Below are 25,352 nucleotides of genomic sequence, written 5' to 3'. Positions count from 1 at the left end.
CACATTCCTCTCATTTTTAATACCCAATTGACACCTTTATTAGCTTTAAACTCTACATAACTTTCCTAATAGTAAGCAGTGTTTTGACTATACCTTCTGGTTAGAAACACATAATGAACTGAAATGTTAAATACTTTGTTTACTTAACCATCCTCCTTGTGGAATTTAAACAAAAATTCATTGAAGTTCCAAGGAGATTTTGCAAGTTTTCAAAATACAATTCATAGTTTTCAAAATACAGTTCTAGACTCTGTTTACTTGGATTCTGTGTGTAAATAGCAGTGATTCTATGACTTTTAGATTTGTCCAAACAAAAATCTAAACCATTGACTTTCTATTACCTATATTCATTAAATTTGTCTTTAAGTAGAATTTATTAAGCCTTTTTGTTATTTGGAAAAAGAAAAGCTTCACTTAAGAGAGGCTTATGTAGAGAAGACTACACTTGAGTTGAACAGTTTCGAAAATACTCTCTTTAGTCTTTGCTGTCCTTCTTGTGCTTCCTTCATCACATATCCAGAAGTCTGTTATTTTCATAGAAATTTGATTTCATAATCAACAAACACATTCTTTTACAAAGATAAAGCATTAGGATTTACAAAAGTAGCTCTGAATCAAGAAGCATTCTTGAATTTTTTATTTTTAGGAAATGAATCTCATCATGTCCCTATTTTGGACTTTCTGTTCTAACACATTTCATTGGAGCTCCTTAATCCCAGGCCATTATTTTCTTCAGCATTTCTTTCTTTCTTTCTTTTCTTTTCTTCTCTTTCTTTTCTTTCTACCAGGGATTGAACTCAAGGGTGCTTAACCACTGAGCCCACCCCTTATTTATTTATTTGTTTCATTTATATTTATTTATTTATTTATTTAATAATTTAACCTTTATTTTATTTTATTTTTTAAATGTGGTATTGAGGATCAAATCAAGGACCTCACCTATACTAGGCAAGTGCTTTACCGTGGCTAAACCCTCAGTTTCTCCCCTCCAACTTTATTTTTTGAGACAGAGTCTAAGTTGCTTAGGGCTTCACTAAGTGACTGAAGCTGGCTTTGACTTGGGATCCTTCTGCCTCAGCCTCCCAAGCCACTGGGGTTGTAGGTATGCACCACTATACGTGGTGTAATTCTTCATTTAAAAAATCATTCTGTTTACTTTTGCCCTATTCCTACCATCTACAAATCTATAAGTTTCTCCAAAGACCTTTTCTTTAGTAGTACTTTGGAAGTTGTTATTGCCTAAGCATACTTCACTGGTACAGGTGTTGAACTTTGAAACTGTTCTCAGACCATAGCCATGTTTTCCAGGTCTCTTTTGCTCTTATTGAACTTCTTTTGTCTAGCTCACTGAAACTTTAATGCCTCTCTGCTTTCTTGATCATTCTCTTCTTGACTTGAAATATCCATTATGGACTATAAAATTTGGTAAGTGAAACTCTGTTTTCTTCATTTGCCAAAATGTTTATCTCTACACTTTCTTATTCATTTTAATGGCTCATCTTTTACATTTTATCAGTGTGTGATATCCTGTTCTTCCATTCTTGCTGTACAACCCTATTGGGAAAATTTTTTCAGTTGTATTTACCAGGGAGTCTTAAATATTTATCCTCAGCCTTAACTTTTTCTGTTGAGCAATAGACATCAAAATAACAAAACAATAGTTTGATCAGTGCTTCTCAAAGTCTGATCCTTAGGCCATTAGCAGCAAGCAGCATCACCACCTGGGAACTTATTTAGAATATAAATTATTGGGCCTCACCCCAGACCTACTGAATTAAAAACTGTGGGGATGGGACCCAGAACCTGTATTTTAACAAGTCACTTTGAGAAATGTTGAATTAGACACATTCAGCCATATGACCCACAGATAGTTCACATCTCTACAATAGTGGAGTATTTCCCTCTTATGGGAGGTACAAATAGGTGGAGAGGAAAAGCCTGATATTTTTTATTGACCATTTTTTCCTTCTTTGTCTTCCTCTCCTCACATTCCACGTATGATAGCTATAGATTTTGTTTGTTTATTTTGGTGTTGGGGATTAAACCTGGGTTGCTTTACCACTGACCCCATATGCCCAGTCCTTTTTATTTTTCTTATTTTGAGATAGGATCTTGCTGAGGCTGGCCTCAAACTTGAAATCCTCCTGCCTCAGCCTTCAGAGTTCGTGGAATTATAAGCATGCGCCACACACCCAGCACAATAGCTATATTTTGTAGATCAGAATATGTAAACAGGTGGGTCACATTTGACCCAAAGACACTCTTTGGCCCTATACTTCATTAAATTTTTTTAAATGTTTTCCTTTGGACTTTATTTTTAAAATAGAAAATTTCATATAATAATCCAGACTCTTGGCTTCTTCCCTTAAAATCTAGGCAGTACTTTTCCACATGGCGAGGCTGTAGCTAATTAGTAATTGCTCCCTTTAGAATGTTTATAATGTTTCTTTCAGTCTTTTGCAGCCACTATTCTCTTTCACTCAGTTTACTTCACTATTTTATGTTACCTGCCTAAAGGTATTTGAACTTGTAATTCCTCCTGCACATCCTACCTCTTAAATGTAAAGCCCCAAATGTGGTGCTTTGTATTCCTATGGTTCCTATTTATAGCTTCATAATCTTTGTGAACTCTAGTCATACCTTCCTAGTATGTACCCATTTTTCCCCATTCTACCTATCATATTCAGAGTCATATTTCTAAACATAAATTTTCATATAGCTATTTCTTTTTTGTATTTTGATTGGTGCATTATAATTATACATGAGTGGAATCCATTGTTACATTTTCATATATACACACAATAAAGCAATATAATTTGGTCACCTTCCAACTCTATTTCAAAAACCCTAAACATCCTCCTCGTTTAAAGGACAGTATAAACTCCTTAGGATGGCATTCAGAAATCATTATTTGGATTAACCTCACACTTTACTCTTCTTTTTCTTTTCTTTCCTCTACTACCCATGGCTTGCCTGGCTCAGGGCTCAAAGCTGCTGTTCTAGCAATACTTTCTTGGGAAGTTAATGGAAATTTTGGAGACTAAAGGAGGCAAATAGTCCATTAAGCAATAAATGAAATTCATACTGTGAAGTTTATTGGAACTTTTAGTAGGCATTTACATACTCAAAGGGAGGTTATAGGGTATCGTTTTCACAAACTTGTTTGGTAAAATTTTGGAGAACATCCTCTGAAAAGTACTTATGAGATTATCACACTTATTCTAATTCTTCACTTTATTCTCAATTTATCCTTTTTATGATTTTGTTATTGATTTGTGTTTTGGCCTGCAATGTCTTTATCTTCCTGTGCCTCCTTTTTTACCAACTTGGATGCCCCCTCTCCTAATTTCTTTCCTTTTCTAGTTAGTAACAATTTCCTAGTTTTATCTTATATCACCAAAACGCCCTCCCATTTTTTCTAATAGAATTTTAAAAAAAAATTTTTTTTGTAGTCGTAGATGGATACAATACCTTTATTTTTATTTATTTATTTTTATGTGGTGCTGAGGATCGAACCCAGTGCTTCACACATGCTAGACGAGTGCTCTACCACTGAGCCACAATCCCAGCACCTCCAGCTCTTTTCAGTTTATGTTTTGAGACAAGGTCTTGCTGAGTTACCCAGGCTGTCCTTCAACTTGTGGTTCTCCTATCTTAGCCTCCCAAGGACACTGGAATTATAGGCATGTGCCACCATGCCCAGTTTTGCATCACCATTTCATTGAATATCTATCTACTAGTCTTTTATTGGGCACTCTTTTAAGTACTGCAGCTCGATAAAAAGATCTCTAAGATTGATGCTTATTTATGGAATGCATAAAGCATTATACCTTACATCATTTTGCTGTTTTTAAAATTTTCATTATTTTATTTTATTATACCTGTTCATGTTGTTTAATCAAACATGCTTATGATCATAATTTAAACAAGCTATACAGAAACTAGAAAGTCAAAACAAAACACTTCCCTCCATTCCTGCTCTTCAACTAGTAACTATGGATAGCAGTTTTCTGAATACTACTTCCAGAAATTTGTTATGTAAATACAAATAAACATATGTGTATATATCTTTCTTCTCTCACATAAATGTGATCATATTTTGTTAGTCATCTTAGCAGTCGATTTAGATTTTTTGGTAATTAGGTTCTAGATAATTATTCTATTTTCAATCTCATATTACACTGACTTACATGGGGTTTGTGTGTGTGTTTCTTTTCATAGTAAATATCTGTTAGTTTTATAAAATGTAATTGTATTGACACTTCCAATTCTAATCTCCCTTGATTTTGTTAACCTAGCTTGAATATTAGTGTATGTAATTTCTGAATATTGTTTCTTAACCAAGATATAAGTGATCAAATTCATTGATGGGCTTCAACAACCTGTTCCTGCCAAAATGACTTATGATTTCAGTAGACATTTTTTGTTTCTTGACTCAAGACCACAACAGCTTAAGAATTTAATTTTTCAAAGTTCCTCAGTCATTTGAGGTTTAACTTCTATGTACTCTGATCATCATCTTTTGCCCCTAGTCACCGGTTCTTAAATCCTATCTCCACCCTTTTTATATAAATGGCTACATAGAAGATTGAAGATTCTGGTGACCCTTCTAACCAATAGCAAAAGACAGTGCTCTCTATATATTTGAAATAATAAACTAATTAATTGAAAGTTTGCAAAGTTTAAATATTAGCTCTCAATACCTTTTCCTATTAATCATTTATTGTAATCAAATTACCATTAATTGTGCCTTTTATCATAGAAATTTTATGACTTTAAAGAGTTTTCTCTAAGGTTAAGAAAGAACTAAATTCATACTTTTTTCTTCTCTTCTCCCCATCCTTAAAATTTAGCTGTTGACAGCGTCTTGAAGAGGATGACAATAATTGGTGTAATTTTATCCTTCCGATCATTGGCACAAGAAGCACTTAGAGATGTAAGAATCCATTACAAGTATATACCCTGTATCCAAAAAATTCCTTTTGGTTTTCTGGAAAGTTACTCTTTAAATTCACAGCTGGTAATGATATGATTAAAATTCCAGTTTTCATAGTTATGGAAAATAAATTATATAGAAAGTTATTTAGACTCATTTTTTTTGTTTGAGTATTAAAAATTTTAGGATATAATTTGGCTATTATATGACCCTTTCAACTTTGCTATTCATTAAAACATTTTCCATTTTGATTATATCCAGTTTAACATTGAATATACTCCTTTTCATATATGTTGGAACTTTAGAAAAGTCACATGGAAAATAATTTTTATGAAGTCGAGAATTAATGAAATGGAACTATTTCATAAATTTAGAGATATCCACTTAAAACTAATTCTGTGTTCTTATTTGCTGTTCTGACTAGGTGTTGTCCTACCACATTCCTTTTCTTGTAAGTTCAATTGAAGATTTTAAGGATCACATTCCAAGGGAGACCGATATGAAGGTAGTAATATAACTTCTGTTTGGATTTTATAGTTTCTAAACTGAAATATTCAAGTTGTATATGAAATAAAATGTAATAAATTCTAAACTACTGAAAAGTTTCTGTTTTAGAGTTAGCATACTTGCCTTTGAAGTTGCATCCTCAACTTCTCAGCAGCAAAATACTACCTAGGCATTTTCAAAGTTAGTCATCTTTGATCATCCATAGCAATTTAAAATTGGTTAAGAACCTGTCCTTTGTCCTGATGGTCATTTGTGTAGGGTCTTCAAGTGGAATGAGAAAACCCAATAAAATGAGTTGTTTTAAATAGACTCAGTATTTTAAAATACATTTTAAAAAATCTTATAAAAGGATTTAATTATAGGTGGTAATAAAAAGTTATTTTAGTTTCTTGTTTTTAATTAGTAAATATAAGGTAGGAGATTGGTAACCTTATGTGAGCCCAGTTTTTGTTTTGAAATTTATTGAGCCATGAAATCCAACCACTCATCTAATCTCAGCAATTTTCCAGTGGTTATACATCTAATATCTGACTTACCAGTACTTCTAAGCTTTTGTGTTTCCTGGAGAGGTTTTTTTTTTTTTTTTTTTTTTTTTTTTTTTTTTTTAATTGGTCGCTCAAAACATTACAATGCTCTTGACATATCATATGTCATACATTTGATTCAAGTGGGTTATGAATTCTTATTCTTACCACGTGTATAAATTGCAGGATCACATTGGTTATATATCCACATTTATACATACTGCCATACTAGTGTCTGTTGTATTCTGTTGCCTTTCCTATCCCCTTCCTATCCCTCCTCTCTTCCCCTCTCCTCCCATCTTCTGTCTCTACCCAGTCTACTGTAATTCATTTCTCTCTCTCTTTTTTTTTCGCTTTCCCCTCACATCCTCTTACATGTAATTTTGTATAACAATGAGGGTCTCCTTCCATTTCCATGCAATTCCCCTTCTCTTTCCTATCCCTCCCACCTCTCGTCCCTGTTTAATGGTAATCTTCTCATGCTCTTCCTCCCTGCTCTGTTTTGAGTTGCCCTCCTTATATCAAAGAAGACATTTGGCATTTGTTTTTTAGGGATTGGCTAGCTTCACTTAGCATAATCTGCTCTAATGCCATCCATTTCCCTGCAAATGCCATGATTTTGTCATTTTTTAGTGCTGAGTAATACTCCATTGTGTATAAATGCCACATTTTTTTTATCCATTCATCTATTGACGGGCATCTAGGTTGGTTCCACATTCTAGCTATTGTGAATTGTGCTGCTATGAACATTGATGTAGCTGTATCCCTATAGTATGCTCTTTTTAGGTCTTTGGGGAATAGTCCGAGAAGGGGAATAGCTGGGTCGAATGGTGGTTCCATTCCCAGCTTTCCAAGGAATCTCCATACTGCTTTCCAGATTGGCTGCACCAATTTGCAGTCCCACCAACAATGTACAAGTGTACCCTTTTCCCCACATCCTCGCCAGCACTTGTTGTTGTTTGACTTCATAATGGCTGCCATTCTTACTGGAGTGAGATGGTATCTTAGAGTGGTTTTAATTTGCATTTCTCTGATTGCTAGAGATGGTGAGCATTTTTTCATGTATTTATCAATATGCATAAATCAAAGGCATTCCTGTATATCAGCGACAAATCCTCTGAAATGGAAATGAGGACAACCACCCCATTCACAATATCCTCAAAAAAAAAAAAAAAACTTGGGAATCAACCTAACAAAAGAGTTGAAAGACTTATACAATGAAAACTACAGAACCCTACCAAAGAGAGAAATAAAAGAAGATCTTAGAAGATGGAAAGATATACCCTGTTCATGGATAGGCAGAACTAACATCATCAAAATGGCGCTATTACCAAAAGTACTCTGTAGGTTTAACGCAATGCCAATCAAAATCCCAATGGCATTTCTTGTAGAAATAGATAAAGCAATCATGAAATTCATCTGAAAAAATAAAAGACCCAGAATAGCAAAAGCAATTCTAAGCAGGAAGAGTGAAACAGGCAGTATAGCGATACCAGACTTTAAACTATACTAAAGAGCAATAGTAACAAAAACAGCATGGTACTGGTACCAAAACAGGCGGGTGGACTAATGGTACAGAATAGGGGACACAGAGACCAATCCACAAAATTACAACTACCTTATATTAGACAAAGGTGCTAAAAGCATGCAATGGAGAAAGGATATCATCTTCAACAAATGGTGCTGGGAGAACTGGAAATCCATATGCAACAAAATGAAACTGAATCCCTTTCTCTCGCCATGCACAAAAATGGATCAAGGAGCTAGGGATCAAACCAGAAACTCTGCGTCTGATAGAAGAAAAAGTTGGCTCTAATCTCCATCTCATGGGGTCAGGCTCCAAATTCCTTTATAGGACACCTATAGCACAAGAGTTAAAATCAAGAATCAACAAATGGGACATACTCAAACTAAAAAGTTTTTTCTCAGCAAGAGAAACAATAAGAGGTAAATAGGGAGCCTACATCCTGGGAACCAATTTTTTACTCCTCACACTTCAGATAGAGCCCTAATATCCAGAGTATACAAAGAACTCAAAAAATTAAATAAGAAAACAAATAACCCAATCACCAAATGGGCCAAGGACCTGAACAGACACTTCTTAGAGAAGGATATACAATTAATCAACAAATACATGAAAAAATCCTCACCATCTCTAGCAATTAGAGGTTATTTTTGCATATCTTGAAGAACACTGGCTAAAAATAATAATGTCTAAACTCTTCTGTATGACACTTGAGTCTCAAATTGGTGCTTTTTAACCTTTCTGATGGTTTCACCTCTTGTTCCTTCCTTTTCATAATTCTCTTCCCATTATTTTTTCCCTCTTTTTATTAGTACATTGTAGTTGTATATGTTGATGGCATTTGCTTTACATATTCACACATGCACACCATATAACAATATAATTTGACCAATATCACGCCTCAGCTTTCCCCTACTCTCTGCACCTCCCACCCCTTGGTCCCTTTCTCCCACTGATCTCCCTTTGATTTGGGGGAGATATACCCCCACCTTTGTTTGAAGCTACCTCTGTAACTTCCCTTTGATAATTAGGAGATTTATCCCCACTTTTGTTTTCAGCTACCTCTCTAGCTTCTGCATATGAGAGAAAACATGACCCTTAACCTTCTGGGTTAGACTTATTTCACTTAACTTGATGGTCTCTAGTTCCATCTATTTTCTTGCAAATGTCATCATTTCATTTTTCTTTATGGTTGAATAAATCTCCATTATGTGTATATATGCCACATTTTCTTTATCCATTCATCCACTGATGGACACCTACTGGTTCCACAGTTTTGCTGTAGTGAATTGTGTTGCTGTAAACTTGGGTATGCATGTATCACTATAGTAAGATGACTTCAGTTCTTCAGGGTAAATACTGAGAAGTGGTATAGCTGGGTCATATGGTAGTTTTATGCCTAGTCTTTTGAACAATCTCCACACTAATTACCATAGAGGTTGCACTAATTTACAGTCCTACCAATAGTGTAGGACTTTTTCTCCACATCCTTTCCCATATTTGTTATTGTATTCTTGATGGCTGCCATTCTGACTGTTGTGAGGTGAAATCTCAGTGTAGTTTTTATTGACATTTCTCTAATTGCTAATGATGTTGAACATTTTTTTCATGTATTTGTTGGCCATTTGTATTTCTTCTTTTGAGAAGTGTCTGTTTGCCCATTTATTAATTGGGTTATTTGATTTTTTTTCTTTTTTTGGTGTAAAGGTTGTTGAGCCCTATGTATATTCTAGATATTTATCTTCTGTTAGAAGAGTAGCTAGCAAAGATTTTCTCCCATTCTTTGGATTCTGTCTTCACATTTCTAATTGTTTCCTTTAGTATGCTCTTCCCTTTATTTACTTTTCTCTTCATATGTATATTGTAAGTTAATTTTATCTGTATACATGTCACATGTACCCATTTTATCCTCTTAATGTATTTTATTTGAAAATACTGCCCTTTTCTGCCTTTTAAAATCCTGTCTTTTAAGGCCTGAATCATTTGCCATTTTCCAGTGATAAAGAATTTTTTTCTTTGTGTCATCAAAGAATGGATGTTTTGTTTATGTATTGTACAGTTGAACATATTCTATTCTGCCTTGTATTTTTCCACTTATATTTATACCATGTCATAAATATCTTAAGTTTCCAGCAAGCTTTCAGTAGAATTTCTCTTTTGAAAAACCAGATATTTTAAGTTTTATTGACTTATGATAAGTCTATCTGTCTTAAAAAATTTACTCATTTATAGTGTACAATTCAGTGATTTTTAGTACAGTAACAAAATTGCAAAACTGTCACTATGATCAATTTTTGAACATTTTCATTATCCCACAAAGAACCTCAGTACCCAGTGGCTGTTAATCCCCACTTTTCCAGGAAGTCCCCAGCCCTAGGCAATCTGTCTATAGATTTGCATTTTTTGAATGTTTCGTATAATCATACACCACATAGTCTTTTATCACTGGCTGTAATTTAGCACAATTTTCAAGTCACTGATTGTACACAAAGTATTTTCACACCATTTATGTCTTCATATATGTACTTAGGGTAATGATGTCTAACTCATTCCATCATCATTCCTACCCCTGTATCCCCTGCCTTTCACTCCCTCCCCTTTGCCCTATCTAAAGTTCCTCCATTCCTCCCATGCTCCCCTCCCCACCATCGCCATTATGAGTCAGCATCCTCATATCAAAGAAAACATTCGGCCTTTGGTTTTTTGGGATTGGCTTACATCACTTAGCATAATGTTCTCCAGCTCCATCTGTTTACCTGCAAATGTCATGACTTTATTCTCTTTTAATGCTGAGTAATGTTCCATTGTGTATGTGTGTGTGTGTGTACATACCAAAGTTTCCTTATTCATTCATCTACTGAAGGGCGTCTAGATTGGTTTCATAATTTAGCTATTGTGAATTGTGCTGTTACAAACATTGACATGGCTCTGTTCATGTGGTATGCTGGTTTTTTGAGTAAAAACTGAGGAGTGGGATAGATGGGTCAAATGGAGATTCTATTCCAGGTTTTCCAAGGAATTTCCATACTGTTTTCTATATTGGCTGCATCAATTTGCAGTCCCACCCAGAAATGTATGAGTGTGTCTTTTTCCCCACATCCTCGCCAACCCTTACTGTTGTTTGTATTCTTGACAGCTGCCATTCTGACTGGAGTAAGATGATATCTTAGTTTTGATTTGCATTTCTCTAATTGCTATAGATATTGAACATTTTTCCTATGTTTGTCCATTGTTTGTATATTCTCTTCTAAGAAGTGTCTGTTCAGTTCCTTGGCCCATTTATTGATCAGGTTATTTGTTTTCTGGTGTTAAGGTTTTTGAGTGCTTTATATATCCTAGAGATCAGGCTGTATCTGATATTTTTGTGGTAAAGATTTGCTCCCATTCTGTAGGCTCTCTATTCACCTTATTGATTGTTTCTTTTGCTGAGAAGAAGCTTTTTAGTTTGAAACCGTCCCATTTATTGATTCTTGGTTTTAATTCTTGCACTATAAGAGTCTTATTAAGGAAGTTTGAGCCTAATCTAACATGTTGGATATTTGGCCCTACTTTTTCTTCTAATAGACACAGGATCTCTGGTTTTATTCCTAAGTCCTTGATCCATTTTGAGTTGAGTTTTGTGCATGGTGAGAGATAGAGGTTTAATTTCATTTTGTTACATGTGGATTTCCAGTTTTCTCAGCACCATTTATTGAAGAGGGTATCTTTTCTCCAATGTGTGTTTTTGGCGCCTTTGCCTAATATAAGATAACTATAGTTCGGTAAATAAATTTTACTTATTTTTTCTGAATCCTCTATTTTGTACTATTGGTCTACAGGTCTATTTTGGTGCTAATACCGTGCTTTTTTGTTATTATTGCTCTGTAGTATAGTTTAAGGTCTAGAATAGTAATGCCACCAGCTTCACTCTTCTTGCTAAGGATTGCTTTGGCTATTCTGGGTCTCTTATTTTTCCAAATGAATTTTATGATTGCTTTTTCTATTTCTATGAGTAATGTCATTGGAATTTTGATTGGGATTGCACTGAATCTGTATAGTGCTTTTGGAAGTATGATCATTTTGACAATATTAATTCTGCCTATCCAAGAACAAGGTAGATTTTTTCAATTGTCCAAGGTCTTCTTTAATTTCTTTCTTTAGTGTTCCGTAGTTTTCATTATAGAGGTCTTTGACCTCTTTTGTTAAGTTTATACCCAAGTATTTTATTTATTTATTTATTTATTTATTTATTTATTTATTTATTTATTTATTTTTGAGGCTATTGTAAATGTGGTGGTTTTTCTCATTTCTCTTTTAGAGGATTTGTCACTGATATACAGAAATGCCTTTGATTTATGGGTATTGATTTTATATCTAGCTATTTGCTGAATTCATTTATTAATTCTAGGTGATTTCTTGTGGGTCTTTTAGGTATAAATCATGTCGTATGCAAACAGTGATAGTTTGAGTCGTCTGATTGCTCTGGCTAGAGTTTCAAGAACTATTTTAAATAGACATGGTGAAAGAGGGCATCCCTGTCTTATTCCGGTTTTTAGAGGGAATGCTTTCAATTTTTCTCCATTTAGAATGATGTTGGCCTGGGGCTTAGTATAGATAGCCTGTATAATGTTGAAGTATGTTCCTGATATCCCTAGTTTTTCTACTGTTTTGAACATGAATGAGTGCTATATTTTGTTGAATGCTTTCTCTGCATCTATTCAGATGATCATATGATTTTTATCTGTGAGTCTATTGATGTGATGAATTACATTTATTGATTTCCATATGTTAAACCATCCTTGCATCCCTGGGATGAACTCTAATGATCATGGGGCACTATCTTTTTGATATTTTTTGTTTTTAAGTTGCCAGAATTTTATTGAGAATTTTTGCATCTATATTTATTAGAGATATTGGTCTGAAGTTTTCTTTCTTTGAAGTTTCTTTGTCTGGTTTTGGAATCAGGGTGATATTAGCCTCATAGTATGTGTTTGGAAGTGTTCCCTCTTTTTCTATTTTATGAAATAGTTTGAGAAGTATTGGTGTTAGTTCTTCTTTGAAGGTCTTATAAAAATCAGCTGTGTATCCATCCAGTCCTGTGCTTTTCTTGGTTGGTAGGCTTCTGATGGTGTCCTCTATATCATTCTGATTTAGTTTGGGCATATCAAATTTGTTGATGCCTTCAATATTTTCTATTTTATTGGAGTATAAATTTCAAAATAATTTCTAATTATCTTCTGTGTTTCTGTAGTGTCCGTCATAATATTTCCTTTTTCATTATGGATGTTAGTAATTTGAGTTTCCTCTCTCCTTCTCTTTGTTAGCATGGCTAATGGTTTATCATTTTTAATTTTATTTTTTCAAAGAACCAACTTTTTGTATTGGTCAATTTTTTCAGTTGTTTCATCTTCTACTGCTTTTGCGGTTGATTTGTTCTTCTAGGGCTTTGATATGTAATGTTAGATTATTTATTTGTTTACTTTTCCTTCTTTGAAGAAATGAACTCCCTGCAATGAACTTTCCTCTTAGAACTGCCTTCATAGTGTCCCAGAGATTACGATATGTTGTATCAGTGTTCTCATTTACCTCTAAGAATTTTTTAATCTCCTCCTTGATGTCTTTTGCAACCCCTTGTTCATTTACTAGCATATTATTTAGTCTCCAGATATTAGAGTATCTTTTATTTTTTATTTTATCATTGATTTCTAATTTCATTCTGTTGTAGTCTGATAGAATACAGGGTAGTATCTCTACTTTTTTGTATTTACTAAGATTTGCTTTGTGGCATAATATATGGTCTGTTTTAGAGAAGGATCCATGTGCTACTGAGAAGAAACTGTATTTACTCATTGATGGATCATATATATATAGGTCAGTTAAGTCTAAGTTATTGATTATATTATTTAGTTCTATAGTTTCTTTCTTTAGCTTTTGTTTGGATGATCTATCCAGTGATGAAAGAGGTTTGTTATTATTGTGCTATGCTCTATTTGACTCTTGAACTTGAAAAGAGTTTTATTGATGAATGTAGATGCTCCATTGTTTGGGGCATATATATTTATAACTGTTATGTCTTATTGATGTATGGTTCCCTTCAGCAGTATGAAATGTCCACCTTTATCTCTTTTGATTTAGTTTGGTCAAAGACTACTTTATTTGATATGAGGATGGAAACCTCTGCTTGTTTACGTAGACCATGTGAATATTATACTTTATCCTAACATTTTACCTTCAGTCTGTGGGCATCTTTTCCTATGAAATGAATCTCTTGAAGGCAGCATATTGTTTTTTTTTTTTTTTTTTAATCCAATCTACCAGCCTGTGTCTTTTGATTGGTGAGTTTAGGCCATTAACATTTAGGATTATTATTGAGACATGATTTGTATTACCAGTTCTTTTGTTTAGTTTTTGGTATTTAGCTTGACTTGGTTTCTCCTTTGGTTGGCTTTTCCATTATTGTAGTTCTTCCCTTTGCAGATTTTCGTTGTTGTTTTTCATCTCCTCTTCGTGGAATATTTTGCCAAGAATATTCTGTAGTGCAGGCTTTCTTGCTGTAAATTCTTTTGGCTTTTGTTTATCATGGAAGGTTTTTATTTCATTGTCAAATTTGAAGCTTAAATTGCTAGATAGAGGATTCTTGGTTGGCATCCATTATCTTTTAGAGCTTGGTATAAGTTGTTCCACAATCTCCTGGCTTTGAGAATCTGGGTTGAAAATTTTGCTGAGATCCAAATTGGTCTTCCCTTATAGGTAATCTGATTTTTCTCTCTTGCAGCCTTTAAAATTCTATCCTTAGGGCTGGGGATGTGGCTCAAGTGGTAGCCTGGCATGCGTGCAACCCGGGTTCTATCCTCAGCACCACATACAAACAAAGATGTTGTGTCCGCCAAAAACTAATAATAAATATTTAAAAAAAAAATTCTCTCTCTCTCTCTCTCTCTCTCTCTCTCTCTCTCTTTAAAAAAAAATTCTATCCTTATTCTGTATGCTAGGCATTTCATTATAATGTCTCTTGTAATTTTATACATTTGGTGTCCTATAGGCCTCTTGTATTTGATTTTCCAATTCATTCTTCATGCTAGGGAAATTTTCTGGTATTATTTCATTGAAGAGATTGTGAAGAGATTTGGTCTTTTAATGGTATCTCATAATTCTTTGATATTCTTTCTGTTCATGGTTTCTTACCATCTTCACTGTGAGGACAACTTTATTTTCAAGATTGTATCTTTTGTCTTTGTCTGAGGTCCTGTCTTCCAAGCGATCTAGTCTGTTGGTGGTACTACCTGTTGAGTTTTTTAACTGGCTTATTGTTTCTTTCATTTCAAGGATTTCTGGTTTTTTTTTTTTTCATTATCTCTACTTCTTTCTTGAAGTAATCTCTTGCAACTTGTATTTACTCTCATCTCTTTGTTGGTGTGATCAATGGTCGCCTGTTTTTTCTCTTATCTCTTTGGTGGAATGTTCAATTTTTGCCTGTATCTGCTCAGTTAGGTTGTTCTTTAATTCCCAAATCATTTTAGTTATGTATATTCTGAACTCCTTCGCTGACATTTCACCTACTGCACTATCTATGGATTCTATTGTTGTAGTATCTTGGTTTGTTTGGAGCACTTTCCTCCCTTGTTTTTTCATGATGTCTGTGTGTTTTCCTCTCTTGCAGTGTAGATCCAAGTTATGACAGCTTTTGTCCTATTGTCTTATAAAGTGTCCCTATAGGTTACCAATACCTCATTTTTAAGGGAGAGATCAATGTTATAGCACTTAGTGTACCCAATGTGCAGCCATATATCAGTTAGCTATTATTTTTACATTTACAGTCTTGTCACTATAATCAGAAATGATGAGATCGATTATCTTCTACCATAGAGTCAATAGGTTTGTGTAATGGTTTACAGTTTCTAAAGGTAGAAGGGAGCCTGGGGGCTTGGCTGAGATGTTTATGAGGTAGAATGTGAAAATACGGAGATATTAGATGATTTGACTAGTGAGAGGGTAATCATGAGAAGTTGGCTGTTAGTAGGAGAAACAAGAGATAGGCAACCCCTTTCAAGACTCCCTTACCTCAGTAATAGAATAACTGTTAGCACTCCTAGTAGAGAAACCTCTGGTGCAGCCAGACCCACGGGGACCTTGGTGATGTCTTACCAGGTCCTTATTGTTGTCCCTTGATAGAAGTAGCGATATCCCAGTTTCATGGTGGTGACAGCCTCAAGCCTCTATGTATTCTGATGTTGGGCTGTGGACCCACGCTTTGGTGAATCAGGAATCCCAGCACTGGGTAACTCTCCATATGGTGTGCTGGGGTAGGTGTCTCTCTGTGCAGCAGTGTGGCGCGCGAGCTGGGCCTCTCTCTGGATATACGGATCTCGGTGTGGCAGAGCAGGTGGGCTCTCCCCTAGTATTACTTTTTTTTTTATCCCCAGAACTTATTTTTTATTATTTATTTTTTGTGGTGCTGAGGATTGAACCCAGGGTCGCACATGCTAGACAAGCAATCTACCGCCAAGCCACAACTCCAGCCCCCCTAGTATTACTTTTGACTTGATATTTTATATCTCTTTTTTTTTGAGAGAGAGAGAGAGAGAGAGAGAGAGAGAGAGAATTTTTTAATATTTATTTTTTAGTTTTTGGTGGACACAACATCTTTATTTTTATGTGGTGCTGAGGATCGAACCCAGCGCCCCGCACATGCCAGGCGTTGAGCCACATTCCCAGCCCTTATATCTCTTTTGACTTAGTATTTTATAATTATGCTTCTGAGAAAAATAGTAACTTTAGAATAACTCTGCTGAAATTTGCCACAGAAAATATACAAGTTTTGTTTGGCCTAACAGTAGGAGGTGATAGCCAGCAGTGAATCAAAGTAATAAAGCAATTGTTCAGTGTAGGCTAATTACGGTATAGCTATAGTTTCTGCTTATGCCAAATTTCAGAAATTCTCTTGTATTCTTAATAAGCAGACTCTGATTTGAACAGTAAATTTTTTCTTACTAGAGTGAACTCTCAGAAATTTCTTAACATATTTCTTATTCTGTAATTCTTGTATTTTTGTCAGGTTGCAATGAATGTGTATGAATTATCATCAGCTGCTGGATTACCTTGTGAGATTGATCCTGCCTTGGTTGTAGCTCTGTCCTCACAAAAATCAGGTAAAATGCATTAGTACACATGTAGTTAAAATTATCCAGGCAACATAGATATTTAGGTGTGGTAGTTATCCATTTATTCAAATACTTGCTTTACGTTTAAACTGTGTTTATAATTTTTGGTGTTGGTACTATATCAGTAGACAAAAATACAAAAGATCCCTGCCATCTGGAGTTTATACAGTAGCATAGTTTTCACGTAGATGATCTCTTAACTATAGGACTAGATGAGGTTACTAAAGTGGCTTAGTGTATATATATGCAGCAGTGGAGAGGATCAAAGTGTGAATTGAGTCTTTCCTTCAGAGCTCCAGGAAAAGAGGAAGAGCCACGAAAAAAACAACAGAGAAGAAAGTATCAGTGAATTTGAAGAACACTAGAGAAGAGCATCTTTCCAGAAAGAATGATTAACTATGTAGAGTTAAAGAGTTATGCTGACAAGATCAATGTCAATCGAGTTTTAGGGGCAAAAGACAAACTAGAGAGCCCTTAATGATGAATAAGAGGAAAGGAATTTAGAATTAGTTGTTTTATAGTAAGTATAAAGCAACTCAAATGTTTTTTTGTTAAGGGAAACAAAATTATAGTAGCTATAGACAGGAGAAAAATCAATGGAAGGCTGCATGTGCGCGTGCTGCTGGGGATCAGACTCAGGGCCTCCCACATGTTAAGCAAGTGTTCTAGTTCTGAGCTATATCCTCAGCCCATGAGAAGGATTTTTTTTTTTTTAAGATAGAAAAGGTAACAGTTTTTGTATGCTGGTGGGAGACGGTCAGTCCATTTGATAGCAAAAATTGGTGTCTAGAAAATGGTGTGCTATTTTAATTGGACTAGAGTTATTTACCATAAAGAATTTGTGCATCATTAAATAATGTTAAACATTTCAAATAACTTTAAGGCCAACCTTTTGATATGTAGTACCCAGAAGCTCTGATGACTCTGGATTTGTTTACAATTTAAATAGCATTTCTTCTGTTTCTGGTACTGAAATGCTTTCCCCCAACCCTTTGAGGCAATAGTAGTATGGTGTTTTGTTAGGTTTATCAGTTCCTTTCTCATTTAATGATTTTTTTTTGTTTCTTCATTCATATAGTATGTTAATTATAATCATGTGGGTAATTATTACTTGATTTGCTATAGCTATTTTTTCAAATAATCAAGATTTTGCAAACATTGTGGCTTTTTTCTTATGTTCAATTCTTAATTATATGTGATGGTAAATAGTAGGGTCCTGGAAGTTCTCAGGTATCTGATAAGAGGCCAAATGTCTATGTAACTCACAATTTGAGTATATGTTACAATAAATATTTTATAGAAAGTTACTATCTTAAAAGATTTAAGGTAGTTAGAGATATCTTCATTCATGGTGATTCCATCTGTCTTCTGAAGTAGAGACTAGAAATCCAGTTTACTTTCCATATATATCTTTAAAAAAAAAAATATAAATATATATATATATATATATTTAGTTGTGGATGAGGCCTTATTTTTATTTTTTTTTTAATGTGGTACTGAGAATCGAATCCATGCCTCACACATGCTAGGCAAGTGCTCTACCACTGAGCCAAACCTCAGCTCCACTTATATATCTTTTAAATAGTAAATTTCAAATCATAGTCATATTTACTTCAGGAAAAATCAAGGATTTGGGGGGTGATTATAATAATTTATGAGGTAAATTTTCTAAATTGTAGTATATAGAATTATAGTAATTTATCATCAGTTTTCATTTGGGAGATATTAGGATTCAGTTATTCTAACTAAATAAAATTTTAAAAATAAAATGTTGCCTTAACTGTTTTATTAAAGTCCCCTAAAATAATGCCTGAGTAGGGCTGGGGCTTTAGCTCAGTGGTAGAGTGCTTGCCTTTCATGCGTGAGGCCCTGGGTTTGATCCCCAGCACCACATAAAAATAAACAAATAAAGATATTGTGTAAAAAAATATATATATATATCAGCTACTCAGGCATACACATATATGTGTATGCCTGAGTAGCTGATAAGAGCCAGTGGTAATAAATATTTTTAAATATTTTTATTATTAGTGTAATATAGTTATGTGTAATATTGGGGGTTCATTTTGATATAATCATACATTCAGAGAATATAATTTGTTTCTTTTTAGTTCCTACTGCGTCCTCTTTCTGTTCCTTCCTCGCTCCCTATTCCCCTTCCTCTACTGGTCTTCTTTCTATTTTTTCTGTATTTCTTATAACAAAATTGTGACCAGGTTTAAAGAGTTTTATTAAAATACTTTAATTTTTTAGTAAAATAGTCAATTTTAAAATAATTATCTAAATAAATATAAATTTTTACATTTAAAAAGTTTAAATTATCAACTCTTAACTAATCTTGAGAAATTGCTTGATTTTATTCTTAATTTTTCTCCAATAGAAAACATTAGTCCAGAAGAAGAATATAAAATTGCCTGCCTCCTCATGGTCTTTGTAGCAGTTTCTTTGCCAACACTAGCTAGTAACGTAATGTCTCAGTACAGCCCTGCTATAGAAGGTAATCATGGTTTAAAATTGTTTGGGCAATGAAAAAAATCATTGGTTTTGGTATAGTAGCTATTTTTCTCTTCAGGTAATTGATGCTCCTTTATATGACTTAAGTTCTGCCACTTAACTAGCTATGTAACCTGGGGTAGTGTATTTCTTTTTTGAAGCCCTAGTTTCTGATATCTAAAATGTATGTGAGTTCACATGTGGCTGAACGTGTGCATGTTAGAGTATGGTGAGGGAGTATCTAGATCATAGGATTATTTTAAAGATTGAATGATAAAATGATTGTAAAGGATCTTATCGTCTTATGTTTCAGTGATAGTATAAAACCAATGCATGATTTCTTTTAAGGATTTTTTTAAAGTGTGTATATGTTTAATATAATACAGACCTGAACATTTTTTGTTACCTTGCTATATTGCCTTTTTTTTTTTTTTTTGGCACTGGGAATTGAACTCCGGGGTGCTTAACCATTGAGCCACATCCCCATCCCTTTTTTATATTTTATTTAGAGACAGGGTCTCACTGATTTACAAGTTCCTTGCTAAGTTACTGAGGATAGTTTTGAATTTGCGATCCTCCTATCTCAGCCTCCTAAATCCCTGGAATTACAGGCGTGCACCACCACACCCAGTGATATATTACTTTTAAAAACACTAGTCTTTATGAAAGTAAAAGGAAAACAAATCAGTTTGTGCCCCAACTCTTTTAATCATTATTTATTTATAGAGATTGTGAAGTCATCAAAGACTTGCCTTCTATTTCTTGATAGTTGAGGGTTGCACAGATATTTTGGGATCAACATAACCTTATTTGTACTTTTCTAAAAGGGCACTGCAACAACATACATTGCTTGGCTAAAGCCATCAACCAGATCGCAGCAGCTTTATTTACAATTCACAAAGGAAGCATTGAAGACCGTCTTAAAGAATTTCTGGCGGTATGTACAATCAGAAAACAAAACTCATAAAGAAAACTAAAAATTATAAGTGTGAGATGTAATAGAGTAAATTCTCTCTCTGTCTCTGTCTCTGTCTCTCTTTCTCTGACATTTTATTGAGCATCCTTTAATGGCATATTTGTTTTCACATTCTTTTCTCAAGTATATAAAGTACGTTTTCCTTTTAGTGTTTATTGGGTGTTTTATTTTGGAGGGAGGAACATGTGAAAGCAAGGCATTAAAGTCAAGGAACAGTCACTCCATAAGTTCTTCATACAGTTTCTGGTTTTCATTCATTGCAACTTTGATGAACGTTAGTGCATTAGCAATAGTGAATGATTCCCACCACTGTATTATGTCTAGATTAGATCTGTATCAATTGCTGATTGAACGCAGTCAAATACCAAGTGGATATATGTGGCCTTGACAAATTGAACAATGCATGGACAAGGGAATGATGCAGAGATTGTATTTGGAGGTAAAAATACAGCCTCTGCTTTTTCATTTTCATAGTGGACAGATTCTGGAGTGCTAGGTACATTACCTGTTAATAGACTTTAGGATTCCAACCATTCTTCCTCTTCCACATATTTTTTCACTTCTGAGATGAAGCATTGGAAGAACCATTCCATAAACAAGCAATTGGTACCTGTACTATTTCTGATTATGTTGCCAGAACATGGGTAGATGATTCTTATTTTTGAGAACTCTTAGGTTCTTCACCCTGTACCTTGTGTGACTGGCTGTATCATAGTCCCTGCAGTGTTGATACATAGTATCAGAGTTAATCTGTCCTTTAAATTCTATTTGGCATCTTCTTCTAGAAGAGCCTGGTTTCGCCACAGTTGAAGACTTGGAGAAGGTATCCTTTCTCTTTCATCAGTATCTTTGACTCTACTGAAAATGTAGCAGCAGTTTCTTCATTAGCAAATGCAGCCTCTCCAGTAATTATTATAGTTTTCAAACCAAACCTATTTGTGAATCTCTGCAATCATCCCTTATTTGGAATATATGGTGTGGAGACATTCATTTTAGGGAATCCTTTGCTGAAAAGTCTTTATATATAGTTTTAGTTCTTTCTTGCACATGTTGCCATAATTTGGAATACCTATTCTGTTTGTGTCTTCTATCCCAAATTCAATGCCTTTCTCATCTTAAGCAAGCAGTTGATATGTAGTATGGCTGTAACCTTACTATTTTGAGATGTGACAGCAAACTAGCACAAATTTCTTCTTCCTACATAATTTTAAGATAGAAGATTTGTTCTTACTGTAAATCTTAGCAGTCTTAGCATATGACCTTTCTCTAAGTTGACAGCTTTGACCTTTTTACTTACAGGAAGCAGTTAATTGCTTTTCTTCTCTTTGGCCTATCCAAATTGCCAGCATCACTGCTATTGTGCTTTGGGGCTATAACTCAGTAAATTAAGGGTTATTGGAACACAAATACTACATTAGTGCCACAGTCAATCTGATAACTAAGACAGTTAACTGAATGGCTGTTGGGTAGGTAGTATATACAGTATGGATATGCTGGACAAAGGGATGATTCATCCCCCTGGCTGTATGGAAGGGTATGGTATGAGATTTCATCACACTGCTTAGAATGGCATGGAATCTAAAACTTAGGAAACGTTTATTTCTGTAATTTTCCAGTTCGTATTTTCTGACCCTGAAAAGTGAAATCAAGAGCGGGGGTGGTGGTGGTGGTGGTGGTAGAGAAACCACTGAATATTTAATACAGGTACTGGTAAGAGAGAAAATAATGTGAATCATTTTGAAAAGTGTGTTTTCAAGATCAGTAAGAATATTTGATTACATTTATACCTTAATAGCTCTCTAAATTATTGCTTGAATGAAGATATCTAAGTTTATCATTACTTTATATGTAGTACTGAATGACTGAAATGTGTTGGAAGGTGAAGCATACTGAAAATAAATTAGTAACTGATGAACATTTTGTTAAAAACTCAATATGTACATGTACTTTTAAGCTTGCATCCTCCAGTCTACTGAAAATTGGCCAGGAAACAGATAAAACTACAACAAGAAACAGGGAATCTGTTTATTTACTGTTAGATATGGTAAGTTTTATTTTAATTTTCATTAATAATGAAAGTAATTTGAATGTCTTTTTCTTGGTGCTGAATTATTATGTTTTGCTTTTATTGGTAGATTATAATATGTAATAGCTGGGTTCATTTTTACATAATCATGTATGCATGGAATTTAATTTACCCCATTTCAATCCCCATCTGAATGTCTTCATTTCTTGTATTCTCTCAACCCAAGCCATATTACTTTGTAGAAATTGCTGAAAAGACTGGCATCACTCATTTTATCATTAAGCTAATATCAGAAAATAGTAAAATCAAAGTTAGCATTAACTAAGAGGGTATTCTTTTATGAAGGGCTTTTAAATCTGTTGGGAAATACTTGGGCCTTATTTTTTCCCAGTTTATGAGTTTCAGTTCTCTTCCAGTTTACTGATTTTTCTCCATTCTGACTATTTTGCCCATCTACTATAGTTTCCTATAATTCTTTCTGCCTTGTCAGTTCCTTCCCTGCAGTGTCTCTGATCCAGCTATGCTTGTTTCTCCTGCCTGGCTCTTCCTTTACTTAAGAGTCATTTACTTTACCTGCAGAGTTCTGTGTCTGTCTTAAAGACTTAACATAACCCACAGTTGAAATCTTTTTCCAGGTAGTCTTTCCAGGTAATCTTACTCTGGCATACGTTAATCTTTCTGCTTTTTTGAACTCTTAATATTTATAGCTTCTCACTTAATTATAGTTGGTCTTAGGTTTGATTTTGATTTCTAATTTAGTCTTGAGTCTCTAGTTAAACTTAATGGTGTGGACTATATTTTAAATATTTTTATATTCTTTTTTATGTCTAGTATATTGTTGAAGACAATGAAAATGCTCAATATTTTTCTACTGATTGATTTCATTGGAAATTAGCATTTTAAAACATTTTGATAGAATTCACTATGACACATTTACATTGTAGATTTTAAAGTAAAGGGAAAATAATTTGTGTTTATTTCTAATTAGAGCAGTAAATGTTCCTATTGCAAATAACCTGAATTTTGTTGCATTTTTGGAATTTTTCAGATTGTACAGGAATCACCATTCCTGACAATGGATCTTTTGGAATCTTGTTTTCCTTATGTGTTGCTGAGAAATGCATACCATGCTGTCTACAAACAAAGTGTTACATCTTCTGCGTAAAATATCTACTTATTCAAGACAAGCACGCATTTTTGTTGCCTCGGTTTTATCTGTAAACTGTGGAACTATTTTACCTTAAGGCCTGAAAAACAGTTTTGTGGATTATAAATTGCTTTCATACGGTTGTATTTTCTGATCATTGGTTTCTTAATATAATTGTACTACAGTAGGTTAATTTAGTTTGCACATTACTGAATTTACTGAAATTATTCCTATAATTTTAGAGTATCATTTGTTTGAAAGACATACATTATCTATATGTTTTTGATATTTGATAATGGGAAAAAAACCTTTGCTTGTTTATTTCTGAAAAAAAATTGTATTTAGTGATTATTTTAGATAGTGATATTATAGCATTCATCTGTGTGTAAATTATTTCATATAGGGAAGAGTTCTGATCTGTACCTATGTTCTTATTGAAAACAAAATTGGATGTGCATTTCTGTGATGTTATGAATACATTTCTACTTTATTTTGAAACAATTGCCAAACTAAATACTCTAACACTGTATAACATTAAAAATGTTAAAGAACTGCTTAGTGTTAGAAGCAGGTCATGTCCCAAAATTCTAAAACAGCAGCATATGTTGTTGCTTGTATAAAGCCTAGTGATAATTTTAGAATAATTTCATGGTGCCCTGTTGGCATTAGCACTACCATTGTATCCTGCTGTATAATAAACAATCTTAGACATTTATCAACTATTGATACAAATGTTAGTCCCTAACCACTTTTTATATGTTTTAAATTTTTGAAATTCAAGTGTACCTGCCATAACATAAAATAAACAATAGACTGTATCACAGTTTGAATGATTTCTTTAATTAAGATCTTTGGAAATTTATCCCACAATGTGAAAGTTCCAGTGTAAACTTAGTTTAGGAGAATCTGAAGTACAGCATTTGATACCAAGTCAGCTATTAAAAGTCGTTTTTTTGTTTTGTTTGCGTTGCTAGGGATTGAATGTAAGGCCTTGCACATGCTAGAAAAGCATTCTACCTCTGGGTTGCATTCCCAGCCCTTTGTTTAAATGTTTTAAAAAATATTCCATTGGAAAAAATATTTCAATTAGAAAATAAAATTACATGACATTATTTTAAAATGAAGAACTAAAAGAAAATTTGTGTGCCATTAGCTCGATAATTATATCTGTTAACAAATGGAGTTATTTAAAAGAATAGGGGGACATTGAATGATCATGGGACTAGTGTGAATGTTGTTCAAAACTGTAACATCAGTGAATAATGAATGGGAAATACATAAAGGGCCTTTTGCTTGGTGGTTGGCACGTAAAGCAAAGCAACTCATTTAGTTTGAAAACTTACCAGATGTTTTGCTCTTTGATTGGCATTGTAAAGGCTGTTACTCAACAGCTTTGTGTCTGGATATCATAAAGAGCTGTTGTTCACAGCTTCCTGTGTATATACTAGTAGCTTGTGTGGAGATAAAAGAAAGCTGATGTGAACTCAGTTAGAATATTTCTGAGTGGAATGAAATTACTGTGCCATAAGATTATCATACTGTGATTTTGTGTACAATTTATTCAGTTTATATTTAAGGCAGGGAATGGTTGTCACTGTTGAAAAATTTTAATAGTTCCCATGGGATTTTTTGAAAAGAAATTTTAAAAAGAATAGTTTCAGACTTAAAGTAGTCTCAACTGTTCACTGTGTAGTCAGGCTAAGATTTAATGCAGTTGACTTCAAAATATTAGAGAGGCAATAATTTTGTTGGCAATGCTATCTTGAAAAGTAAAATAGGTATTTGAATATGTGTACTTTGGAATATCTGCAAGAGAATAAGGTTACAAAATAGGCATTTTCTACCACTGTTAATAGATCACGCTTTCATAGTCATCTGAAGTTTTTCTTTTCCAAAATTTCTTTCTCATACACAAATATCCATAATGACTTATATTTTATTTGATTACCCCACCCTCCATGAGGTTGGAGGCCCAAAGGCAACTTGGAGGAAAAAGTTAAAAATAAATTGATAACTATTATTTTTCATGTCTTGTTTTACCCTTTGTTATTTTCCTTTAAACTTACACTTTTTCCATT

At 33.9% G+C, this 25,352-nt stretch overlaps 1 protein-coding gene across 4 annotated transcripts in view; it reads left to right on the top strand.

Annotated features, from left to right (window-relative positions):
* Nckap1 (NCK associated protein 1) overlaps positions 1-24,092 on the top strand; it is a 98,524-nt gene extending 74,432 nt beyond the window's left edge. For all 4 annotated transcript variants that reach the window (XM_013358297.4, XM_005324684.3, XM_021725979.3 and 1 more), the window contains 7 exons: positions 4,854-4,936; positions 5,361-5,441; positions 16,527-16,620; positions 19,013-19,129; positions 19,953-20,062; positions 22,056-22,145; positions 23,176-24,092. In XM_013358297.4, the coding sequence (XP_013213751.1) occupies positions 4,854-4,936; positions 5,361-5,441; positions 16,527-16,620; positions 19,013-19,129; positions 19,953-20,062; positions 22,056-22,145; positions 23,176-23,292 (692 nt within the window). In that variant the 3' untranslated portion in view covers positions 23,293-24,092. The remainder of the gene's footprint in view (positions 1-4,853; positions 4,937-5,360; positions 5,442-16,526; positions 16,621-19,012; positions 19,130-19,952; positions 20,063-22,055; positions 22,146-23,175) is intronic.
* The last annotated feature ends 1,260 nt before the right edge of the window (positions 24,093-25,352 follow it).

The sequence above is a fragment of the Ictidomys tridecemlineatus genome, chromosome 7 (assembly GCF_052094955.1).
Source record: "Ictidomys tridecemlineatus isolate mIctTri1 chromosome 7, mIctTri1.hap1, whole genome shotgun sequence".
Classification (NCBI taxonomy): domain Eukaryota; kingdom Metazoa; phylum Chordata; class Mammalia; order Rodentia; family Sciuridae; genus Ictidomys; species Ictidomys tridecemlineatus.
The sequence above is the reverse complement of the archived record's forward strand: the minus strand, read 5'-3'. Positions and strand labels throughout refer to the sequence as shown.